Source organism: Hirundo rustica, chromosome Z, assembly GCF_015227805.2.
Source record: "Hirundo rustica isolate bHirRus1 chromosome Z, bHirRus1.pri.v3, whole genome shotgun sequence".
Lineage (NCBI taxonomy): Eukaryota > Metazoa > Chordata > Aves > Passeriformes > Hirundinidae > Hirundo > Hirundo rustica.
This window is the reverse complement of record NC_053488.1, coordinates 431,156-452,865: the sequence shown is the minus strand read 5'-3', so window position 1 is coordinate 452,865 and position 21,710 is coordinate 431,156. Positions and strand designations below refer to the sequence as shown.

Here is a 21,710-nt window from a genome sequence, read left to right as displayed (position 1 = left end):
TGAGGGGACCGCGCTCTGGGAGGACCGGACCCTCGGGGCAGTGAGCCCTGAGGGGATCGTGCCCTGAGGGGACCGCGCTCTGAGGGGATCGGACCCTGAGGGCAGTGAGCTCTGAGGGGACCGGACCCTGAGGGCAGTGAGCTCTGAGAGGACCGAACCCTGAGGGCAGTGAGCTCTGAGGGGACCGCGCTCTGAGAGGACCGAACCCTGAGGGCAGTGAGCTCTGAGGGGACCGCGCTCTGAGGGGATCGCGCTCTGAGGGGATCGGACCCTGAGGGTAGTGAGCTCTGAGGGGACCGTGCTCTGAGGAGACCGGACACTGAAGGGACTGCGCTCTGGGAGGACCGAACCCTGAGGGCAGTGAGCTCTGAGGGGACCGCGCTCTGAGGGGATCGCGCTCCGAGGGGATCGGACCCTGAGGGTAGTGAGCTCTGAGGGGACCGCGCTCTGAGGAGACCGGACCCTGAGGGGGCTGCGCCGTGGCGTCCCCTCGGCCGGCCCTGCGGATACCGTGAGGGAACAGACCGGGTGCGGTTGTACCCGTGTGGAAACAGGAGCGTTGCGTATCCGAAAGCGAGGGCGAGACCTCCTGCAGCATCCCCAGCTGGCGCTGAGAAGGCAGAACGTGGCTTTAGAACCGGGGCTGGGGCGTAAACCAGGCAAAGCCTACAGGACGCTGAGGGCAGGGGGCTCGCTTTGAAGAGAAACAGCTTTTTCCAACTGCAACCAGCACGGCCACGGACTCTCCTTGACACAACTTTCCCCCGCCTGCTGCCACTCTCCAAGCTTGCAGCGTAAGGGTCAGGCACCTTGCGTCCTTTAACGAGGGAGAGGAGGGAGCCTCCCAAAGAGATATTCCCGTGAGTGATCGTCATCACTGCAAACGGACAGATGATCTGAGGTGAATTCCCTGGTATTGCAACTTGCTCAAGGTGGACTGAAAGTGCCTAAGAAAGTAATTTTACTAACATTTTTAATCAGTGAGCAAGCATTTGGGTTGTTCAGAGAGGTGGTAGATGCCCCATCCCTAGAAGTGTTCAGGATCAGATTGGACGGGCTTGGAGCAACTTGGTCTGGTGGGAGGTGTCCCTGCCCATGGTGGTGTTGGATGGTGTTAAGGTCCCTTCCAACCCAAACTGTTCTGATTTAAATGTGGCTGCCCAATTTCTTTGGAGGTTATTTTGACTATTAGGGTCTTATATAAAACATAGATATCCTTATTGCTATTTCTGAATGAGGGTGGTTGGAGGTGCTATATTTATTGCTCAACACCCCAGTTTCCTATCTGTCTAGATAACACTGGGAGCAAGAAGTATTTAGCACAGTAGTATCTCATAGCCAGTTTTCACTGCATGTCCTACAAAATGCTTAAGACAAAACTTGACACAGAAGCTGCTTTTCAGCCTGTTCTAGATCCATTGGGCTCAGGGCAGTTTGTGCAATTCATTCCAGTTTGTCACCCTGTGTGAGACTTGTCTCCTTGGATACCAAGAGTGAAAATACTTTCTTACTTCAGGATTCACTTATTTGCCTTTGAGGGATGAAAATCATTAGGTGAATTTCTGTGTAGAGATTGTGAAATATCCACTATCCACCCTTGATTTCCTCAGCCCGCTTGTTAGGAACTGTGGATTTTCTCATGCTCAGCAGGACTTTAGTGTGCTTAACTTCCAGCAGGTATGAAATTCCAAATGTGCCTAGGAGAGCATTTAGGCACATGCTTCAAAAAAACAACCCAGTGCTTTGTTATGAAAAGCCAAGGCCAACACTTCCTCTCTCTCAAGGCCATTAGGAAATTCCTGTGGACTTCTATGGAAGTAGGATGTGTCCTCTCCTCACTGCCAACTCCCTGTCTGGCAGTGGTTTTCCCAGGAAGGGCCATCTGCTGCATGTAATGAAATCGTCTCTCTTAAAAGTCAGACTGTTCAGTGATCAGACTCCCTACCCTGAGGTCACACTCCAAAACACCACCGAAGCCATCGGCTGGCTTGCAGCTCCCAACAATACGCGCAGATTCAGCCTCCTTTGTCTCTAGCAGCGAGGCCCAGCCCAGGACCAGCCTGTCGCCGGAGATCCACAGAGAGCTCGAGGGTAAGTGAGGGGTCAGGGTGTTCGCGCTTTGAAAATGACTTGTTTGCTTTGTTCTCCTGTGGGCAAATAGAATGTGTATCATAAAAGACAAAGCATGAAGGGCAAGTTACTTTATTATCAAATGCACTACATGGTTATATTTATGTTGCTATTGACCAGGAAATGGGATTTGTTATTTCCTTCTGCTAAAGAAGAGCTATTTTTGTTTTTTCCTGATAGATTTGGTTTGTTTTTTTAAAAACATGTTGCATTTAGAATTCTGTTTGCTGTTTCTGAAACTACACTCTGGTAATAGTACCACTAATTCCACCAAATCTCAGTAAGACAAAATTGCAAAAATTGTACGAAAGCAAGCTTCCTTCTCTAAAGAGTGTGTAAGTGGTACCAGGTATCCTGAAAAACACATTTATTAATTCTAAATATTTATTGCACGGTCTAATACTCATTAGGTAAAAAGTTCCTCCATTCTTGAGAAAAGGATTTGGTCACTTGGTAGCAATAGGTGATTCCCAGGCTTCATGAATTGCTCAGTCTGACAGGGTCAGATGCTTGACAGATGTTAAAAATAGATTAAGACAGATCAGTGTTAAGAGTTGTGCCGTGATTGCTTATTTTAATTGATCTATATTAAGGTGCTTGACATGTGCAGAGCCAGTCATTTATTATTCTATTTAGCTGATGAATTATGGCTGAGGTGTTTTTATACTGTGGTGCTGTTTATAGTGGGTTTACACTAATGAAAATGTTGTCAAAAAGCCTTGGACATTGGCACTTGAAAACCGCAGTATACCACAGAATTTTTGGTGAGGGCATATTTTCCAGTCATTTGCTTTTTGAGCAGCCACAACTTCACTGATGTTTTTCTTACCTAGGCCTTTTTAATCCGATAGATAGTGTGATAACTGCTTTAGGTAATACAGCGTTCCTGTGGTTCGGTTTCTGGCACTGTGCACTCTGACAAGTATGCTGCTCCATTTGGTTGTGGTATCTCAAAGGACTTAGAGAAGAATAAGGTGGTTATAGTTATTGTTTGTATTCGAGACAGAACGCCTGTGAGGTGAAGAAACCAGTAAAAAAAGCATCCTTGTAGATCTGTGCATATGTGGGTTCTCACTGCTACCCCATCAATTGTTTCACTCTGTAGTAGGCTCACTGCTATATAAATCCTTACTGTAGCCATGTGGTGAGTAGAGTTCACAAAGTTACAGTGACTTCTGGAATTCTGGAATTCTGGTTTCTGTTCTCTCGGAGATTGTAACTTTTACAAGGTAACAGTTTAAGAATGTAACCATGATCATAACACATTTGGAAAATGTTTTTATGGTGTTCCAAGTTGGAAAGCTTGTATTGACCAGGAATGGTGGATCTGAAATTTCATGTGGAACTTGGTTGCATTAGTACTTAGGGATGCACTGAGCTTAAAACATTGGCAATGTCAGTGTTGGTGAAACTTTTAACCAAGAACTTTTGAAATCTTTGATTCTATTAAAGGAAAAGTTTAAGCAGAGAACATCAGGAAAAGCATTTAAATGTACAAAAGCATTAATGGAAAGTTTTTGGAAAGATAAAGTTATATATTTCGGATCATAAATATATTGTGTGTATTTTTTTACAGAGCATATAATACTTCATTTAAGAAATGTAAATAATCTGTGATGTCTGTGTTAATCGTATAACAATTCTTTCTGCTTTTTAAAATTGTTTCTGTTCTACTTTTGCTGCTTTCTGTTCCTTTAATCAATATTTTTTACATCCCGCTGTTCATACCAGCGAGCTTTCTGGTTGGATCTATGTAATATATGACCATTTCTGTTCATCATCAGGACAAGTTCTGTGGTTATTTGTGGTTTGGTTTGGAGATATTTCATGTCCCTCTTAAATGAAATTGACCAGCTTTCTTTGTGGTTTAGCTACCTGCCAGAAAAACATCTCTTAAAGGGATGTATGGGAATGTATACAGTATGCTCAGGCAGGAGAAGGAGCTTTTGCTAAACCCAAGAACAGTGGTAGGGCAGGCTAGGCTAGGCTAGGCTAGGGTATAATTGTGTTGCAAAAGAATAACTCCAGATCCCAAAGTTCAACCTCTGGAGTGGAGGCCTTCCCTAGTAGGAAGCTCAGCTGGCAGTTGGGGAGTTGTGTCAGTCCAAAAAGCTCCGATTAAAAAAAGCAAAGCATACAAGCACTGACTCTCTAAACAGGATCTGTCTGCTGCAGAAGTGTTCGAAGAACAGGTGAGCAGACTGCATGTCGCTCACATCCACATCCTCCTCAGGTGCACCTGTGTACAAAGGAGAAGGGCTGGCATTTTTGTGTGTATGACTTTGGTGAAAGTTAGTCCTCGATCACTTCAGGCAAAGGGTTCTGACGGAATTGGTGTGGCCAGCAGCAGCTCAGTTCCTGCAGCCATGGTCCGTGTGCTCCGAGGCACACAGTGTTTCTGGAGCTCTCTCATGTTTCAGGTATCCCAGAACTGCTGTCAGCTGGGTATAAAGAGCCCGAAGTGTTGGCTGATGAACGGCTATTTCCCAGTGTGAACCATTATGGCATTATCAGTGTCATTCCCTGGTGTTCTGCTGAGATATCCCCCGTGTGGGCTCACTCAGCCTCTCCCTTCCCCTCCTTTGGGCTGGGTGGGCGTGAGGCAGGTCCCTGGCAGGCCCTGCTCTGAGTGGGAGCTTTGGGGGCGGGGGGGGGTCCATCGAGGGCTGGGCATTGACCAGGTGCTCATTGTGCCATGGGAATGCGTGGGATGGATAATGGGAGGTGATTCCTGGGTGGGTGGACAGCTCCAGGGAGATCAGAGATGAGTGAGTGCTGCTGAAAGATAGGAAAGAATCCTACTGAAAAGGGTGTGGGCTGAGGGGGGCCTGCACACAAAACAGAGATTACTCCATGAATAGATCATAAGGGAGAGAAAAATGCTTCAGAGTGGTCATAAAGAGAATTTTCCCACTGACTCTTGAGGACATAGACCTCACAGAAAGGCGTAAATTCACTTTTGGATTGCTAAAATGCATAAGCTTAATGTATAAATAATTTCTGTGAATATAAAATTGCTTACAAAGGAAGAATTTCATTTTGGTTGCAATTTAATACGGTAGGAAAAATATGTGATGCAAGAGAAGAAATGAATGGCCACTTTTTAAGTTTAATCAAGTTTATATATTTTTGTCAGTTAATTTCTTTTTCTGACATTAAGAATAAACCCAGAGGTCCTTTTGAAATCACTAGAAGTGGCTTTGTCACCAAAACGACCTACAAAATATAAAATAATTTTTTCCCTTCCATTTTAAAGTGTAATTCAAAACTGTTTTGGTCTCAATTGAAATAAATGATCAAATATTGAACATATTTAATAACATAAAAACAAGATTCAAATTGGGAAAGATGTCATTTCAAGGACAATAATTTTGAACAGTCAAATTTTATATTTAGAATTGGAATATCAGACTATTTTCATTATAAATAGTGAATAGACTTTTCACAACCAGTGTGGAATTACGACAAAGTATGAATTTTAAATGAAAAATCTCTTCTGAAAATTGACTTGAACTTGTTTTATTATGTATCTGCTTTACAGAAATGTTGGGTGATTGTTTTAGCGATTTTGATACTTTTCCCAGCCATTCTTTTGTTCAATATTATTGGAAATGAATTGTTTCTCACAAACACTGATAATTTCCTGCCATCAAAGGGTTTTGGTGAAGCAGCTCCATCTGTCTCTCACTTCCTTGGTAATCTGCCTATTGCAGGTTTGCATCAGTTCAATATTTCTCCTCAATCACACCCAATCACAGTGGTCAGGTTACTGCTCTCACGCTGCTCCTGGCTTTGTTCTCCCTTAATCTCAGTTCCCAGGCACTGAGCTCAAGCAGCTGCAGCCCCTGCTGAGTGTCAACGTGTGTTTCATTTACCTTAAGGGCTACTGTAAAAATTCCCCATGGTTCCGGTCAGTACAAAACGGAAAATCTGTTTATCGCAGATTAGAGAGCCAAACCAGGTGTATTTCCTACCATGACCTGCTCGAATCTGGTGTGTGAATTACTCTTGTGTGGCTGTGCTTTGGTGTCTCCTGTTGTGAGCCAGGACTTGATTTGTCATTGGTTTTTGGAGTGAGTTGGGAGAAGCAGCCACAATACTCTGGCATGTGTAAATGTTCTCATGTCTTCTGCCAGCAAGTGTTCAACTCCCAGTTTATAAGGAAATTAGGTAATTTTCAGGTTACTAGTCAATAGCTGATGGTAAATTATCAAGGTCTCTCCCATTCCTCTTCCCTCTGTAAATTTCATTGTGGATCTTCTTGTCACAAGTTTTTCTGACAAGCCGAGAGGGTATCATACTGAAAGTTCTCTTTCCAGTTTCTATCTAAATTCAGTAATTGAATTTTTTGAAAATCTTAGTGCCTTCTATTTTCTTCTCAGATTTAAAAATATACTATCTCTTTGTCTTATGGGTGGAAACCCATAATTTCTTGCAATTTTCCTCCTGGAACGTTTTTTTGGTTTTATTTCTGTGGTTGCATCTGACAGTGCATGGAAATCCAATGTAATTTTCATATGGAGAAATCTGACAGCTCTTTTCCCTTCAATGTCAGAGTGCAACCAAACTGAGACAATAATAACGGTCTAGTACTATGGCTTTAGTAAAGGCTCTTCGTTAGTCAATCTGCATTAAAAACATGTAGCCACAGCTCTTTTCAGATGGGGAAATTACCATGCTTTTAAAATAATTTACAACCTCCAAAAAAGAGGAGAGACATCTGGTCTTCTGAAAAGCAAAGATGAGAGAAACATTGAAAGAATGCAACAGGAAACATTAGGCAAATGCATATTTAAGAGGAGAGGCTGAACTCTGGAGGATAATTCCAAGGTATTAAAATGGATGAGGAAAGGTTTAATCCCTACTGCTCCGTTTTTGTTCTGTTAAATATATTCCTTAGAGTTGAAAAGGAAAGCAGAGTGTGACCAGAAAGGCTGGTCTGGTTGCCCCATGTGCTGTTTGTCTGTGCTCCTTGGTGTACATGGACTCAAACCGTTTGTCACACTTCTATTATTGTGTCCCTCCTGTTGACCAACTTTGTTCCCTACTTTTCGGCACCCAAGGTGACTGCAGAAAAGGTGTTGGTGGCAGGTTTGCCCAAAAGGAATGAAGATACCGCTGGTTGCTTAGTGCACTTTAAGGAGAGGCCGAGTGCAGCTGGCCATGCAGCCGCTGCTGTTTGACCCCAGGCTCTAGCCCAGCTCCACGCTCTCTCCTTTGGGCAGCCTGCAGTACCTGGGACACGGAGCTGGGCACCGGCGGGGCCCTGCCAGCGGCCCTGAGGCGGTGCTGGGAGGGCAAGGGCGGGGCTGCGGGCTGGGGGCTGTGCTTCCCAGGCCAGGGCAGGGGCAGGAGCTGGAAACAGAGAGAAGGAAAAGGAGAATCAGCGGAGGTGCCTTTAAATGTCTTCATCGGATTACATGGCAAGAAAGCTTTTCCTGCTGCACTTCACCAATTCTGGAATAAATGTAGTTACTTTTTTTCAGAGATGTTAGCCTGGCATCCTCCAGGAGGTCAAATTTACTTGAAACTGTAGCAGTACTTTTCCAGTGCGACCAGTGTCACACCTTTTCCAATGTGATGATGAACCAGAGTGCCCCCAGCACTGTACAAAAACATCTCGAGTGTCTAAAATCCTAAGATTTGGGAATGCTAAAGAAATAAGGGCTTTGTTACAGGAAGAGAGAGATGGTTCCACTTTTCTTTGGATTTAGCTAGCGGATTTTATGTGAACTCACATTTTATGTGGGATTTTATGTGAACTCAGCATTGCCACACCACCATGCAACTGCACATCCACTTGAGGGGAGAGCAGGTATGAGCAGGAAATTGTAGCCAACCTGCCTCATTTCATTGTTATTTCAGCACAAGAATGACAAGTATCAAGAGATACTTGAGCACAAGAGAACTGCTTTAAACAGAAATTGCCCTATAAAGTCTAAGCAGGCTGGTTGTTCCAGATATTTCTGCAGGGTTTGGGATTTATGTCCCTATGATGCCAATTCAAGGAATAGCCTGCTGTTGTGCCAATGTGACTACCAAAACAGCAGGTAGCTGTAGCAGTGGTGTACATGTGGAAATGTACGTTGTCTGCAGGTTCCTGTTTATATTTAGAAAAGTTGAAAGGCTGTGTACTAAAGCTCCTGTCAAGGTGCCCACACGGATGTGTGGCTGTGCTCAGGGATTTGTTCTCTAGCACAGATCCCTCTGGACAGTTGCAGTGTGCTGCCAGTAAGTGCCATTGCATAGACAGCCGAGTTAGGGGTACTGCCTTAATCTGAGCTTGGGTTTTAAGTAATGATTTCTTGTTTTGAGGGTGCTTGCAAGTATGTGTCAGCTGACCACGTTTTAGAAAATACCTACAGCCATTTCAGAAATAACCTTAAACATAGTGTTTCTTTTACTTGCAGGTACACAGAACAAGTTCTGCACTTCATTAACAGCTAGAATGACTTTTCTTGACCCAGAACTAGATACAAAGAACAAAATTTGCCCAGAATTTGTTGTTGTCCTAAATGAGCTCGCGTCAGACTTCGGGGTAGAATGAGCAAAATGGGAAACATTTGCACAGCGCAAGAGTTTCCCCTGTGAGGGTGAGCCTGTGTTGATTTCATCAGGTTCTGACTCTCCAAAAATCATTCATTTACTTCTTGAGAAGCTCAGTCTCCACTTGAGAAATCCTTCAGACACTTGCCTAACACAGAAGACAGCATGGATGTTAAAAACGTAGTTAAATCCCAGACAACTTTTTCCTGCCAAATGGATTTGTCAGTGGATGGTGATGACCTGCTTTGTTTTAATGGTGTGGTTGATGTAACTGCTGGAAGAGCAGAGGAATACTGCAGCAGACAGGTGCCTTCCCACCCCACAGATGTAGCCACTTGTCACGCAGGCAACTGTTGCCCTAACACACAACACTCTGGATCTCCTCAGTCTCTGGCAGATGTCCAGGCATGTAAAATGACTGGGCTGGGCAGATCTCTAACCACCAATTCCCTGCTTGGTGAGCAGGCAGACACTTCTGTAGGTAATCACAGCGATTTTGGAAAAGATGACTCTGAAAATTCTGCTGCTGTTCTGGAGATTTATGCAGAGAAAGTGAGAAGTGTAAGTGATGACTTTTCTGATGATGACCTGGAGTACTTTGAATGTTCAGATGTGCTTACAATGCATGAAGATGAAATCTGGAAAAAGAAATTACAATTTTTATTAGAAAGTGATGGTGAAGATGATCTAAAACTGAGTAAAGATTGTGATGGGTGTGCTTACTTCCTCGGTGAAATGCCTTGTGTGTTCCAAGTGTCAGATAACACTACGCCTATGGATACCCCCATTGGCTTCTGTGAGCATCAGTCAAAAATCGAAGGAGTAAACGTAAGGAGAGACCCCTCTATGTACAGCCAGTCTGCTCTGCAGACAGAGATGACTCTCACTGTTGGACACCACCGGGATAAAAGTACCATTTTGAAAGAAAAAGAGAAGAATCAAGTGCCTGTTGCTTCTGCAGCTGCTGGAAATGAACATCCCAGAAACGAAGAAGAGACAAATGGAAGTGACCATCTGGCTGCAGGTTCTTCACGGGACGAACCAAAGCCCAAGGACGCTGTCCCTGCGCAGGTAGACTCCTCTGCCGATGGCATAGGTGCTGCTTGCACAGATCAGGCTTTGGAGACAGTGACAGAAACCAGCCCCAACGGAGACGTGCTGGGGGAAAGCTCACTGCTGCTGGAGGAGGGGAGAAGGAATGTGCCAGAGGAAAATGCACGGCACGCTCTCTGTACCTTAACAGAAAGTCTGAGGAGAAACCTTTTCAAGCTGTTAAACCCTATAGAACTTTGCAGATATGTAAGTACTATAGGGCAGTCTTTCCAGTCTGCAGCAGAGGGTAGGGAATCCAGAGCTCCATCTCCCAGTCAGGAAGATGTCTGTTCAACACAGACTCCCGAGGAGACAGAAAGCATGCAAACGCAGGCTGCTCTGTGTCCAGCAGAGGAGGTAGATAAAGACAGTCACTGGGAAAGGAAAAGAACTCGGGGCCTGTCTGAGCAAAACCAGATGCCAGATGAGAACATCTCGTTCAGGGTAAGTAACGTGTTTATCATTTAACACAAAGAGCTGCTCTGCTGATCTCAATGCAATTTATTCCTGTTTGTCACAAAATAATGTAAAATCAAAATTACTTTGAAAGATACTATTCATGTACTTCTGAATGACAGCTACGGCTGGGAGGGAAATCTGGGTTTAGAAAAGGCCCAAGTAAAGCCTAAGCTGTTCTAATTATAGAATGAGCCTGATAATGGTGAGAGGCACTAATGGGCCTCTGGACAGCTGGATAGGGAAATCTGATCTGGAGGCTATTGCACAGGTCTTAGCAAAGTAATGCTTCTTTCAACCCAGCAAGTTTCTCAAATACCTATTGTGAGCAGAGAATGCTTTGATTTACTTTCTTTTCAATCTATATTCGACAAACAAAACTGTCCTCCACTTATGGTGCTGGAAACCCAAACCAAATCAACAGGGGTTTGCTCTGGTTTTATAACAATGAAGGGAATTCAATGCAGAGAGTTCATGTTACAGAGGTGAATGAAGTTCTGTGGTTTTAAAAAATAAAACAATGAAAGAGTTGGATATTCCAGCTGGGACGTACAAACCAATTAAAGGATCAAACCCCCATGGTACTCTCCACATTCTTGCATATTTTATGCTGTTGGTAGAAAATAATCAGCTGGAGAAACCGCTACAGTTGTAGCGACCGCTATGATGCTCTATGAGTTTTCCTAACTGGGAAAACTGAATAATCAGTTTTATTTCACATAGTAAAGACTCAAGATATATAAATACTATTAAATCATGAATAATCTTATCATCACTTTTTTTTTTTAATTTATTTTTTTTTTATTTGAAGGTGTGTACCTAATTACACAGAAAGAAAACCCCATTTGTCACAACAAAAGTTTTTTCCAGTTGCACATGCTTTTCTTCATCTGCTTATTTGAGCAAAAAAACATCTCCCAGTTCTGGGTGTAGTGTCACAGTAGAGTGACTTTAATCTCACCACTGAGGTGTCTTCAGCAGTCAAAATTACTGAATTCTTCTTCCTGGAGAATGTTCGTAGGTTTCTCTGGTTTTATGGTACGTAAAATTCCAATCCCATTTGAGGAGCATGTGGTGTCCTTATGATGGGGAATACCCTTCACAGGAATTAATCTCCCCAGAGCTTCCTGACAGGGTGTATGGCCGTAGCTTGCCAGAGGCCTTGTTTGATTTTTTTCCCCAAGTGCAGTGCAATAACTTAAATCCCAGAAGCCTCGTAGCCAAGAGCAGCTGTCAGGTGCCTGGCATAAATTTCAGAGTGGCCAATTAGACTCTTGTTGTACCTAGTCAGTATGTCTGAATTTCCATGGCCAAAACTTTACATTGGATAAAAACTGAGTATTGGTGTACACAAAAGGGCAAGAGCTGGGCACAGACCAAACCCCTGTTTTTAAACAGGAGTGTATGACAGTGAAATTCAGGTGTAGGTTCAAAATTGTGTGGTCTTGAAAATGAGCCAAGCAAAAGCATCCCGCCTGAATACTGCTCCATTTTTTTGAGCCCTAGAAAAATGTGGACAGCTCCTCACAGCACCCATATAGTAGGCCAGAAACTCCTCAGAATTCTGCCTGTGTAATCTAGGAGAGGCAAGAAAGAATCTGTTGCTGCACACAGATTTCTGTAAAAGTGCCCTGGGGTGTTCGCTGGAGCCCAGCGTGAGACAGCTCTGCAGGAGCAAGGGGAGGGGCTTGCAGCAAACCCCACAGCTGACTGCTTTGGAGGGGTGTTGTATTTTCCCTATCCATGTGGGAATAGGTCTGCTGAGGGGTACAGTGCAGCCACGGGATCACAGCACTAATGACCCAAGGATTTACACTTGCCCTTGGTGCCAAGTGTTCAAACTGGAACAGTGTGTCATGTGCAGCACCTGCTGTGCTGGGTGACTTCGATCAGATAGTTAGGGTGGGAGGCTCCTCACTCCTGTCACGACCTCATGGCCCAGCCCCAGGTGAAATTCTTTATGTACCTGGTGTTTCAAAGCAGCTTCCTTAATAACAGGTCCAAGACACCAGTGGTGCCAGCTGTATGACATTACATAGTGTACGGAGAGCCAGGAGGCTTTGCTGGGTGTCACTGGGGAGCTGGTCTGTTAGCAGTCAGCCAGCATCCTGTCGCTGTCAGTGTTCAGCACCCTGTTCCTGTCAGAATTGAGTGTTCAGCCAGCACCCTGTCCCTGTCAGTGGTCAGTGTTCAGCACCCTTGGGTCCCTGTCAGCAGGGATGAACAGTTAATGTTCAGCACCCTTGTCACTTCTGAGTTACAGAGCCATTATTTGTTTTGTTCACGTCAGAACAGCCTGTTCACGTAAAATCTGAGAGATCCTTGGTTTGACCTTACCAAGACAAGTTTATGTGACTTTTTGATAATTTTAAATTTTGTTATCCAGAAAGGAGAGAAGCAGACCTGACCAGAAGTTCCAGGCACCTGGCTGAGATGAGAGCTCAGCATTGCCAGGGAGCAGTCTGGGCCTGAGCCATGCCAGAGGGGCTGTAGCTCAGTGTCTGAGCAAGCAGGGGAATCCTGCTTGGTGTAACTACAATTCATGACACCAGCCCTGCTCGTTCAGTAGGATCTACCCTAGGAGGGGCAGATAACATCCCATTTTGTTGTCCATGTTCTAAGTTGGCTCCCATCTTTCCTGGGAGACGCACCAAGAAAATCTGTACCGGTTTGGAGCATGAACTCCTGACGGCTGTGTATAGTCAGCCTGTTGCTCTGTGTTGTTGGCAGAGAACTCACTTTCCATCCTTTAAAATATTGTAGTTCTTCCTCTTTCTCTGCCTATTGAGCAGGAATAGCAGGATGCTGGCAGGATGTACCTGTCAGTCTGCAGGACAAAACACAGCTCAGTTCTTTTGTTTCACCTGTTGAAATAACTACAGATATTGAGGTGTTGCAGCTACTCGAAGGCAGGTGGGCCATTTAAAGCAGTGTCATTTTAGGCAAGGGAATTTGAGTGGCGCTGCATGAAACAGGCAAGTGGAAAGATCCACTAAGATGGATTGCTGGAGAACAATGTAAACTAAAAGCAGTCCCAAACGTAGTGGATTTGAGGGAGGTGAGACCCAGAGACAGTGATGTACCTTTTGTCTGTATTCTAGGGATGGTTTGTTATACTCCATTTGTGCAGAGGGATATAAGTGTAACATGGGGACTTTACTTGTAGAGGAAAATTACTTTGCAAAACTATTTCTGCTTAAAAAACAGTGAGAAACTGTGAGATAAAATTGATCAGCTTCATTACTAATCCTTTTCTAAGGAGCAACACCTTCAGACTCAGACCCAGGAGGTTGATTTCAATCCATTATGTTGATAATTACAAGTCAGAAACTTGACTGTTGACCAAAAATTTTTAAAAAGTTACAAAAAATTGCAAGCCTTCAGGCCTGTGTCAAGCTGTAGTTCTAATTTTTAATTACGTTGCTCTATTTTCCTTCTTTGAAGAGTCAAGGTGCTAGTCTTAAAAGCGTTACCCAGAATTGTGAGAACCTCTGTATGGAGCCCAGAACAGAAAAGGAAGGCATCTTCAGGGCTTGTGAGAGTGCAGGAACCATCCAGCTCTCCGCTGAAAACACATTGCAAGCAAAGAATGCAGGTTTACAGACCTCTTCTCTTCACTATGCCCCCTGTGACAAGAGAGAAGGTTGTCACCAGCAGGTCTTCTCTGGACAAGAAATTATTAGTAATGGCAAAAAGGCAAAGAATGACATTTCCCCTTCTCCTGTATGGGATATGGACTCTGTTCCTGATAAACAGGAACGCTTATGTGCTGTTCTCTCTTCTGCAAAGCTGTGTGATGAGCCAGGGGAGGGAGAGCAAAGGTCTGGGCTTGACATACATGATAGCAGTAACCCAGATACTTTCTGCAGCAGATCAGCCGATGAGGCTGTCTCAGAAGCTAATCCCAAATCCGTCCTGGAATCTGGAGAACCTGAGTGCAAAGGAGATGCTGATATATCTGCAGTGCATGACAAGCTGTGGAAACTTCTTCATGAAGATGACTCAGACTATGGAATCCCATTTGAAAACAGAGGCATCCTGAGTCTAGGGACGAGGCTGACAGGTATCAAAGTCACAGAACTGAACTTTGTGCGGGACACCTGTGCCGATTGTCCTTTGCCAATGGATTTGATAGAAGAGCAGGAACCCATCACAGAACCAGCTCATAACCCCAGAGCTGAGAAAGCTGACTGCAATGTTCCTGATATCCTCATGCAGGGAGCTGCAGCACTTGAGAGTGCATCCATAGGAAACATTTGCCTTGCACAAGTGGTGGGAACAGATGGTGTCTGTCTAGATGCTGGCACTGGGAATGGGAGGGAAACGCCGTCCTTTTCTGTTTCAGCAAACAGTGTCCTCTTAAGTACCCAGGAGAGCTTGGAACCAAATCCAATGGCCACAGACAGGAATGGATCCACTGTGGCTGGGGAAGGGAAGCTTGCTGTTAATAATGCTGCCCAAACATGTGAAGCAGATTCTCCTCAAAGGTTACAAAATGCTCAGAGTGGTAATTTAGCATGTCCCAAAGCAAGCCCAGCTGACAGATCAGATATGTCACATGGGACAGTTGGACAGTTACTTCATACTGAATACAACATATCCATGATAAACGAGTCTGTACCTGGAGAGGGCTGTCAATTTAAGGGCTGTTATCCAGCAAGAGGAGAACTGGCTTATTTCCCTGAAGAGGAAGACATTTTCCCCAGTGAAGACACCAGTCAGTTTACACATGCAGAGCACTCTTCTGTTAACACCAAACATAAAAGTTATGAAGTGAATTTACAAGAAAAAGGGAATCACTCAGGCTTGAATGCACCAAATGACACTAATTCTGACAGCTACCATCTTTCAAAAAATAATGGCTGTCAGGATTTTCAAATTCTTTCTAATGCACAGAACTACAGTTCTGTAATTCAATCGCCTACTTTAATTCAGATTCACGAAACCGTAACACATAAGAACCTACCCCAAAATACAGACCAACTGACAGAAACAGCAAAACAGGAGGAGGCAGTCCCTCTCCCGTCTGGGGAGACATTTTTAAGAGATTTTTATCTAGAAGTGCCCAGCTGTGAACCATGTAAACCAGGAGAACAGAGAGAGATTTGCATACCTGAGGAACACAGGGCTGAAACTTCCTGTGACTCAGGAGTTAGTCAGGTTTCAGAGAGTCAGACTGCAGCTTCCCCTTGTAATACAGCAGAACAACATTTATTTTTTGTTGACAGCACCTTCAAGTCTGATAAAGAGTTAAAAACAAATTCTTGCAAAAATCCCACCTATGCAGCTGGAAGTGTAACATCAGCCAGTGCCCCGCTGCCTCGGGAGGCTCAAAGTGAGCACCACAGCACAGCAGGTGGGGAGGATGGAGGTTCTGGGGATCAGCTACCTTCCCAACAATGGCTTAGAAACAAGACCCTGCCCTTCCTCGCACCTGTAAGCTGCTCAGAGGGCTTTTCCAGTGAATGTGCCGTGGCGTGTCCTGGCACAAGCAGTGAGGGGAAAACTGGATCCATACAAACTGGAGTTGAAGTAAACGGAAATTTAACTACATTGGAAATTTCGTGCAAGTCACGGCAGGGTCTGTTCCAGATGGTCCCTGGAGAAACCAAAGGGGAAGCAGCCTTGTTTGAAAATGAACATGAGATTCCGAGAGCTATTGAATATAACCCAGATGAAGCTGAAACAAAGGCTCCTTTGCATACTTTGACTGGCTCCCAGGCTCTGAAACAGATTATGAATATTAACACAGAGCAGTCTTGTCCCGACTTGATCCCTTCCAGCAAGATAACTGAGGCTGAGAATTCAATTAAGTGCACGGAGTATGATAAAAAGGAGGAAGTCAGGACAGCAGAGAGTGTAGTAAGTGGTTTAGTTAATTTGCCACCAGTTGATTCAGGGAACAACCAATGTTTTCGAGAGCAACTATCCCAAAGAAGAACTCCATCATTCACTTCAGCGTGGACCACACTTGATCCATTCCCAGTCAACACAGAAAGTCAAAGAAATCAGGAAGGGTCAAAATCCTGCCAGACACCACTGGCTGCTGCAGAACCTGAGCCCATCAAGTGTAAAGAGGACACAACAAAGAGCGGGCATGTAGCTGCTGGAGCTAAGAAGAAATTGCCACCAGCAACTTTGTCCAAAAAACCCAGGCTGGAGGAGAGGGGAAATGCCAGCAAGGATCCCGGCTGTGTTAAAAAGTCTGGGAAGAGCGAGGGAGACGTGATTCACAAAGAGGATAAAAAAGAGCAAAGGAAACTCGTTTTGAAAAAGGATAGCAAAGGTAAGAGAAAATGGATTTTCTTTTCTATCCTTTCCCATCATTCTGTCTACAGTACAACATTCAGATTATTGAAAGGCACCACAAGCCTCTATCAGACTGACTCAGTCAGCTAAAGGTGTCCCATCCTCATGGAGCTTTGTTTCCAGATTTGTGCACTTAGTAATGCGTGCTGTGCCCATGCCACAGAGATGAACCCTTTTCCCAGCTGACAAGCATATTCAATTTGTGAACTTTGTAACCTGTTTGAAATAGTCACTGCCTCATTGGCCTCTTGGAGTAACTTTTCACGGATGTACAGCATAATGGTACCACATAACTACACACCATGTAGCAGCTGCAAGCCCAGTACTTGTTCTGTTCCCACAGGGCTCTGCCCAGTTATGCTCCTGCATTGCAGCTCCAAACTGCAATTGTCCCCTCTTGGTTACCAAAGGATTTGTTACTAGCAAAGCATTATTGTTGGCAGTAGGGTACCATGGATAAACAATGTTTTGAAGTCCTGTGTGCTGATTTCTGACTGATTCTGCTAGTCCTGCTGCAAAAATGACACGGGTGAAATGAGCAATATTAAACTGATGTGGGAAATGTATAATTGAAGGGAGAGCTGGGGTGCTGTCAGTCTCTAGAAGGTTGCTAACGCTGTAGCAGGATTGTGACAGCTGGGTGGATGAGGGATTTGTTGTTTCTATGGGTAGTTTGCAAGGACCAACATTTTATTTTTACCTTTTGACATGACATTTCATATTCACATCATAAAATGATTTAATAGGTCAGAGCAAGACTGAACAGTGACTAAAGATAAGCTACGCATCTGTGGAGCTTTTCACACACTCTAAATTACTGTACAGTCTTGTGAGATTTCTACTTTTCTAATCACATTTTAAAAAAACCCAGACTTTTGTCCATTCAAAGATCTGATCTTTGCTAGGGAACCAAATGTGTGGGAGGAGACACACATTCCTTCAAAGCAGAGCAAGGAAACTGCAGTGACTGTGCAATGCCTGACCTGTTTCCATTACTTGATGCTACGCTTGAAAAATGTTTTGAACATTCAGGCTGCATCAGATAACACTAAATTTTTGTCACGTGTTTCTGCGCTGCCTCAGACTCGACTGAAGTATGTCTGTGCTCTACAGCATTGTTGTGGCCCTTTCCCTGGCATTACGGGAAGGCTGGTTTGGTTGCTGAGGAATATGCTCAGTGTTCTTTTGCATTATTTCAGCTGCAGGAGGTAAGACCATGGCCAGGGCAGGAACCTGGAGCCATTAGTTCTGTTTCTAGAGCTGTCACATCCTGTCTTCCTGTCTGTGTCACTTTAGTCCTGATACAGCGAGGATCACATGGCCCAGGACTCAGGGACTGCCAGTCCAGTGGGGAGACCTGGACTGGGTGGGGCCTGGAACAGGGAATGGGGAAAACCATAGCAGTGTGCCTGTCCCTTCGAGTTGGGTGTTACTGGGGTATTACTGCAGGAATGGGGTCCCTGAGGGACATGTGCCATGCTACCTCATTCAGAGTGCAACAGCTCAGAATTAACAGTCTTGCATTTCACATCTCTGACATCGAGCGGGGATGTGTCACTGGACGAGAGGCTGTGTTGTGATCCCAAAACCTTTCTCTAAGTATATGTCGATTCCCTTTCTTTCCAAGTCCTTCCAGTCCCCTGCTCATGCCATGCCCATGTGCAAAGACACTGGAGCATTCTGTGAGGCAGTGAAAAGTCCTAGCAGAGATCCAGGATCTTCTGGGACTTTCTCCCAGGTTGTGATCAGCTAAAAAATTCTTCTAGTTATTAGTATTGAGACACAAGAAGCCATAATTAATTACCAGGGATTTCAGCGTTCATGTTCTTAACATGAAATGTTAAAATGCCAAAACAATAAAGTTGTCTTCAAATCCTAAACTGTGGTTCTTCTGTTTCAAGCCCCCAGGCTGCTGAAGAAGATCCAGGCAGAGTTATTCCCTGACTGCTCTGGAAGTATTGAGCTGTGCTGTCAGTTTGGTGACATTCATGCTGACTCCACCATTACATGGACTAAAGAGTCCAAGGTACTGGCTCGGCTGCAGAGAAGGTAAGGGATTGTTTCTGAGGGACTGAGAGTTTCAGGGTAACTTTGCTATTCACAGTAGGCAGATCTTTTCACAATGCATTGATATTGGTCCTAGTTTGTGTTCCATCACCTCTCAGCCTGTTCAGTGTCATCCAGATTTCAAACAAATATCCAAAGAAGTTTGAACCTCAGTTAACCTAGAGAAGAGTGGAAATAAAAGCTTCTTAAGGCCATTAACAGGATCTAGCTTTTCCATTTTAATGAAATGAGTTATTTTCCTTGTAGCAGTAATGACATTCTGATCTAAAAAACTGTTTAGAATGTTTCAAAAATACAAAGTTAACATCAACCAAAGAAAAAAAAAAAAAAAAGAAGAAAAGATATTTCCATCAGAATGCACACTCCTGAGAAGATGAAAACTTTTGTAGGAAGGATTCTTCTTAGATGTTCTTTTAAGTGGAGAGAAAAAGTGAATTGCATGAATTGGTTAAACTTTCCATTCTGATTCTTCTTGTTTTGACTCTTCTGATTTTGATTGTTGTATTGCAATATCCATTGTAGTATTAATACATATAGTTTTCTGCTAAGTAATTGTGCTGTGTTTTAACAAATAAAGAGTGCAAAGATATCAGATTTATAGGTTTTTCCAGTGATAACAAGTAAAATACATGATAGCACAAAATGCTCTGTTCCAGCGCGCAGGATGACTCTCCTGTCTCTCTGGCAATAGCTGAAGCCGGTTACCAAGACCAGGGAATGTATTATTGCTGCTTGAATAACGTGTATGGAAAGGTGACTGCTGAGTTTCATCTGACTGCTGCAGGTAAGCCTCAGTTTACAGTTTTGATTAATAATAACGACAATGACAGTTTCCATTCAGAGCTTTTTACTACAAAATTCATTTATCTGTTTCCTCCTAGTGTTCGAACGTCTCTCAAGTTCTCAGAGTTATGAAGGTAAATATAAAGTAGCATTGCATGGCATCACGCAGAGACACACACACACACACACACACACACACACACACACACGGAGCACTGGCAGCTCTTTGGCACAAGCACATGGTTCTTGCAGGCTACCGGCTGTGTAACTGTACTCCAGGAGAAAGGCAGGCATGAAGCTTTGGAATGCTTTCCCTGCGTGTTAACTGGTGTTCAGTGACACCCGGCATGTGTCCTGTGCTGCAGCTAAAGATAGTGCCTTGCCAGTGGGATTGTCATTCCTTAATAGCCTGCAGAGATCTGGGCCTTCAGTTAGCGTGGTGACTCTTCTTTCTCGTCCTTGAAGAATTAAAATAAAGCGTTTATTTCCTTGTGCAAATAAAGACAGGACTTTTTCGTGTATCAGCACTGTATAACTTTTAATCAGAGAATTTTAGGTGGAATTAAGGAGTGTTCTAATTCTGGCCTTATCTGGGCAGTGTTTCCTCTGTGCTTCAAAGAGAGGCAATAGTGCACAGAGGGTAAACCAGAGGTAACTGCAAGGGACAGCTGGAAGGACTTCCTTGTTGCGTAGTTCTGTTCTGTTTATCTTCTTTACTGATGATCCTTGGAATGTTATGATTAGAGATACTTGAAGTGCAGTTGGAATTTTTTAGTTTCTCTCAGTGCTTAACTTTTTTTCCCCCTTATGAATTTTTTTGTATTTGGATTCCAGTGATCATTTAAAGGGGTGAAATCCAGAATCTTCCTTAATTTCATCTGTGACAGATTTGTTTCCTACACTCTGTCTTCTCTCCTTACGATCCTGAGCTGCCACCTCTGTCCATGCTGGCTTTGGATCATACAGGCGTGCAGCTGCCTCTCAGGAGCTGCTTGGGGTCCCAGCCCTCAGTAACACAACTTGTACTTCCACTGAGCATTTTTTCCTCTTCTCTGGAGAGATGCATCTGCTCTGCCATGCCCACCCCTCCCTGTGCCTGCAGAGATTTCTGTTATGTTTTAGGTGTGGAAGAAATCGAATTCATGCAGCTGCTGTTCAGAGAAGACCCCCTCAGCTCCAGTTACTTTGGTGGGACACTGCATGGAGCAATAATGACAGAGGGGCTGCACTTCGGCGAGGGGATGCACCGCAGAGCCTACCGCAGCCGTGTGCTGCAGGGCCTGGCCCCTGCCTTCGCCCCTGGTCACGCCTGCGTGCTGAAGGTGCACAACGCCCTCACCTACGGCACCAAGAGCAGGGACGAGCTGCTGCAGAAGAACTACAGTCTGGCACTGCAGGTGAGCTGCCCCCAGCCTTCGTAAACCAGAGCTGTGGGCGAAACTGTCCTCATATCCAAACACATGATCCATTGAATGTTTTGAGCAATATTCCCATAGGCATGTCTGTTGTAATACAGGAATGCTATGTCCAAAATACTGCGAGAGAGTACGCAAAGTTATATGCGGCTGAAGCTGAACCCTTGGAAGGCTTTGGAGAAGTACCAGAGTGAGTACAAATATATATTTTATATACATATATGCTTATATATACTGTCCTGTGCCATGGCAGCCCATTGGTTGCTAGGACTAAAGAGGAAAGAAGAAACCTGGGAGTAGTGTTACAGCTCTTCAGCTTGGTTTAGAGTTGGTAGCTGTTCATTCACTCTCCGAGATCACTGGCCACTTTTGTCTGTTTCTTACCCCCTTACTGAAACAATTGTCAGGATTTTATTAGTTTCTATCCCTTGATTTCAGAATCATTCCGATTTTTCTTATTCATCGCCCTGCTAATAACATCCCCTATGCCACAGTGGAGGAGGAGCTGGTTGGGGAGTTTGTGAAATACTCTGTCAAGGATGGCAAGGAAGTGAATTTCCTGAGAAGAGACTCAGAGGCTGGCCAGAAGTGTTGCACCTTTCAGCACTGGGTGTATGAGAAGACCAATGGGAACTTGCTTGTCACTGACCTGCAAGGTGAGTTGTCTGAGTAGGGGCAATTTTTATCTAGCTTATGTTCTTGTAAGAGGACAGTTTGGAAAAGAAAACCAAAACTTACACTCTTAATGGAAAAGTTGTTCTTTCACATGTACCTTAGTGAATCAGGACAACTTAGTTTGATCCAAATCTGGCTTTTTGTCTCACCACCCAGGGATTAATGAAATGGCTGCTGAGTGAAAGACTTCAGGTGTTACTGACACCCTGGTCCTCCCCTTTTTCTTGTATTTGTTAT

General features: G+C 44.3%; 1 protein-coding gene across 2 annotated transcripts in view; it reads left to right on the top strand.

Moving 5' to 3' along the window:
• Nucleotides 1–472: 472 nt before the first annotated feature.
• Nucleotides 473–21,710, top strand: part of ALPK2 (alpha kinase 2) — a 45,799-nt gene continuing 24,561 nt past the window's right edge. The window contains exons 1-9 of one of the 2 annotated variants that reach the window (XM_040090426.2): nt 473–2,091; nt 8,541–10,212; nt 13,669–16,510; nt 18,435–18,582; nt 19,257–19,384; nt 19,482–19,517; nt 20,506–20,780; nt 20,900–20,988; nt 21,237–21,454. In XM_040090426.2, the coding sequence (XP_039946360.1) occupies nt 8,842–10,212; nt 13,669–16,510; nt 18,435–18,582; nt 19,257–19,384; nt 19,482–19,517; nt 20,506–20,780; nt 20,900–20,988; nt 21,237–21,454 (5,107 nt within the window). In that variant the 5' untranslated portion in view covers nt 473–2,091; nt 8,541–8,841. The remainder of the gene's footprint in view (nt 2,092–8,540; nt 10,213–13,668; nt 16,511–18,434; nt 18,583–19,256; nt 19,385–19,481; nt 19,518–20,505; nt 20,781–20,899; nt 20,989–21,236; nt 21,455–21,710) is intronic. The other variant, XM_040090425.2, reaches the window with a different exon arrangement.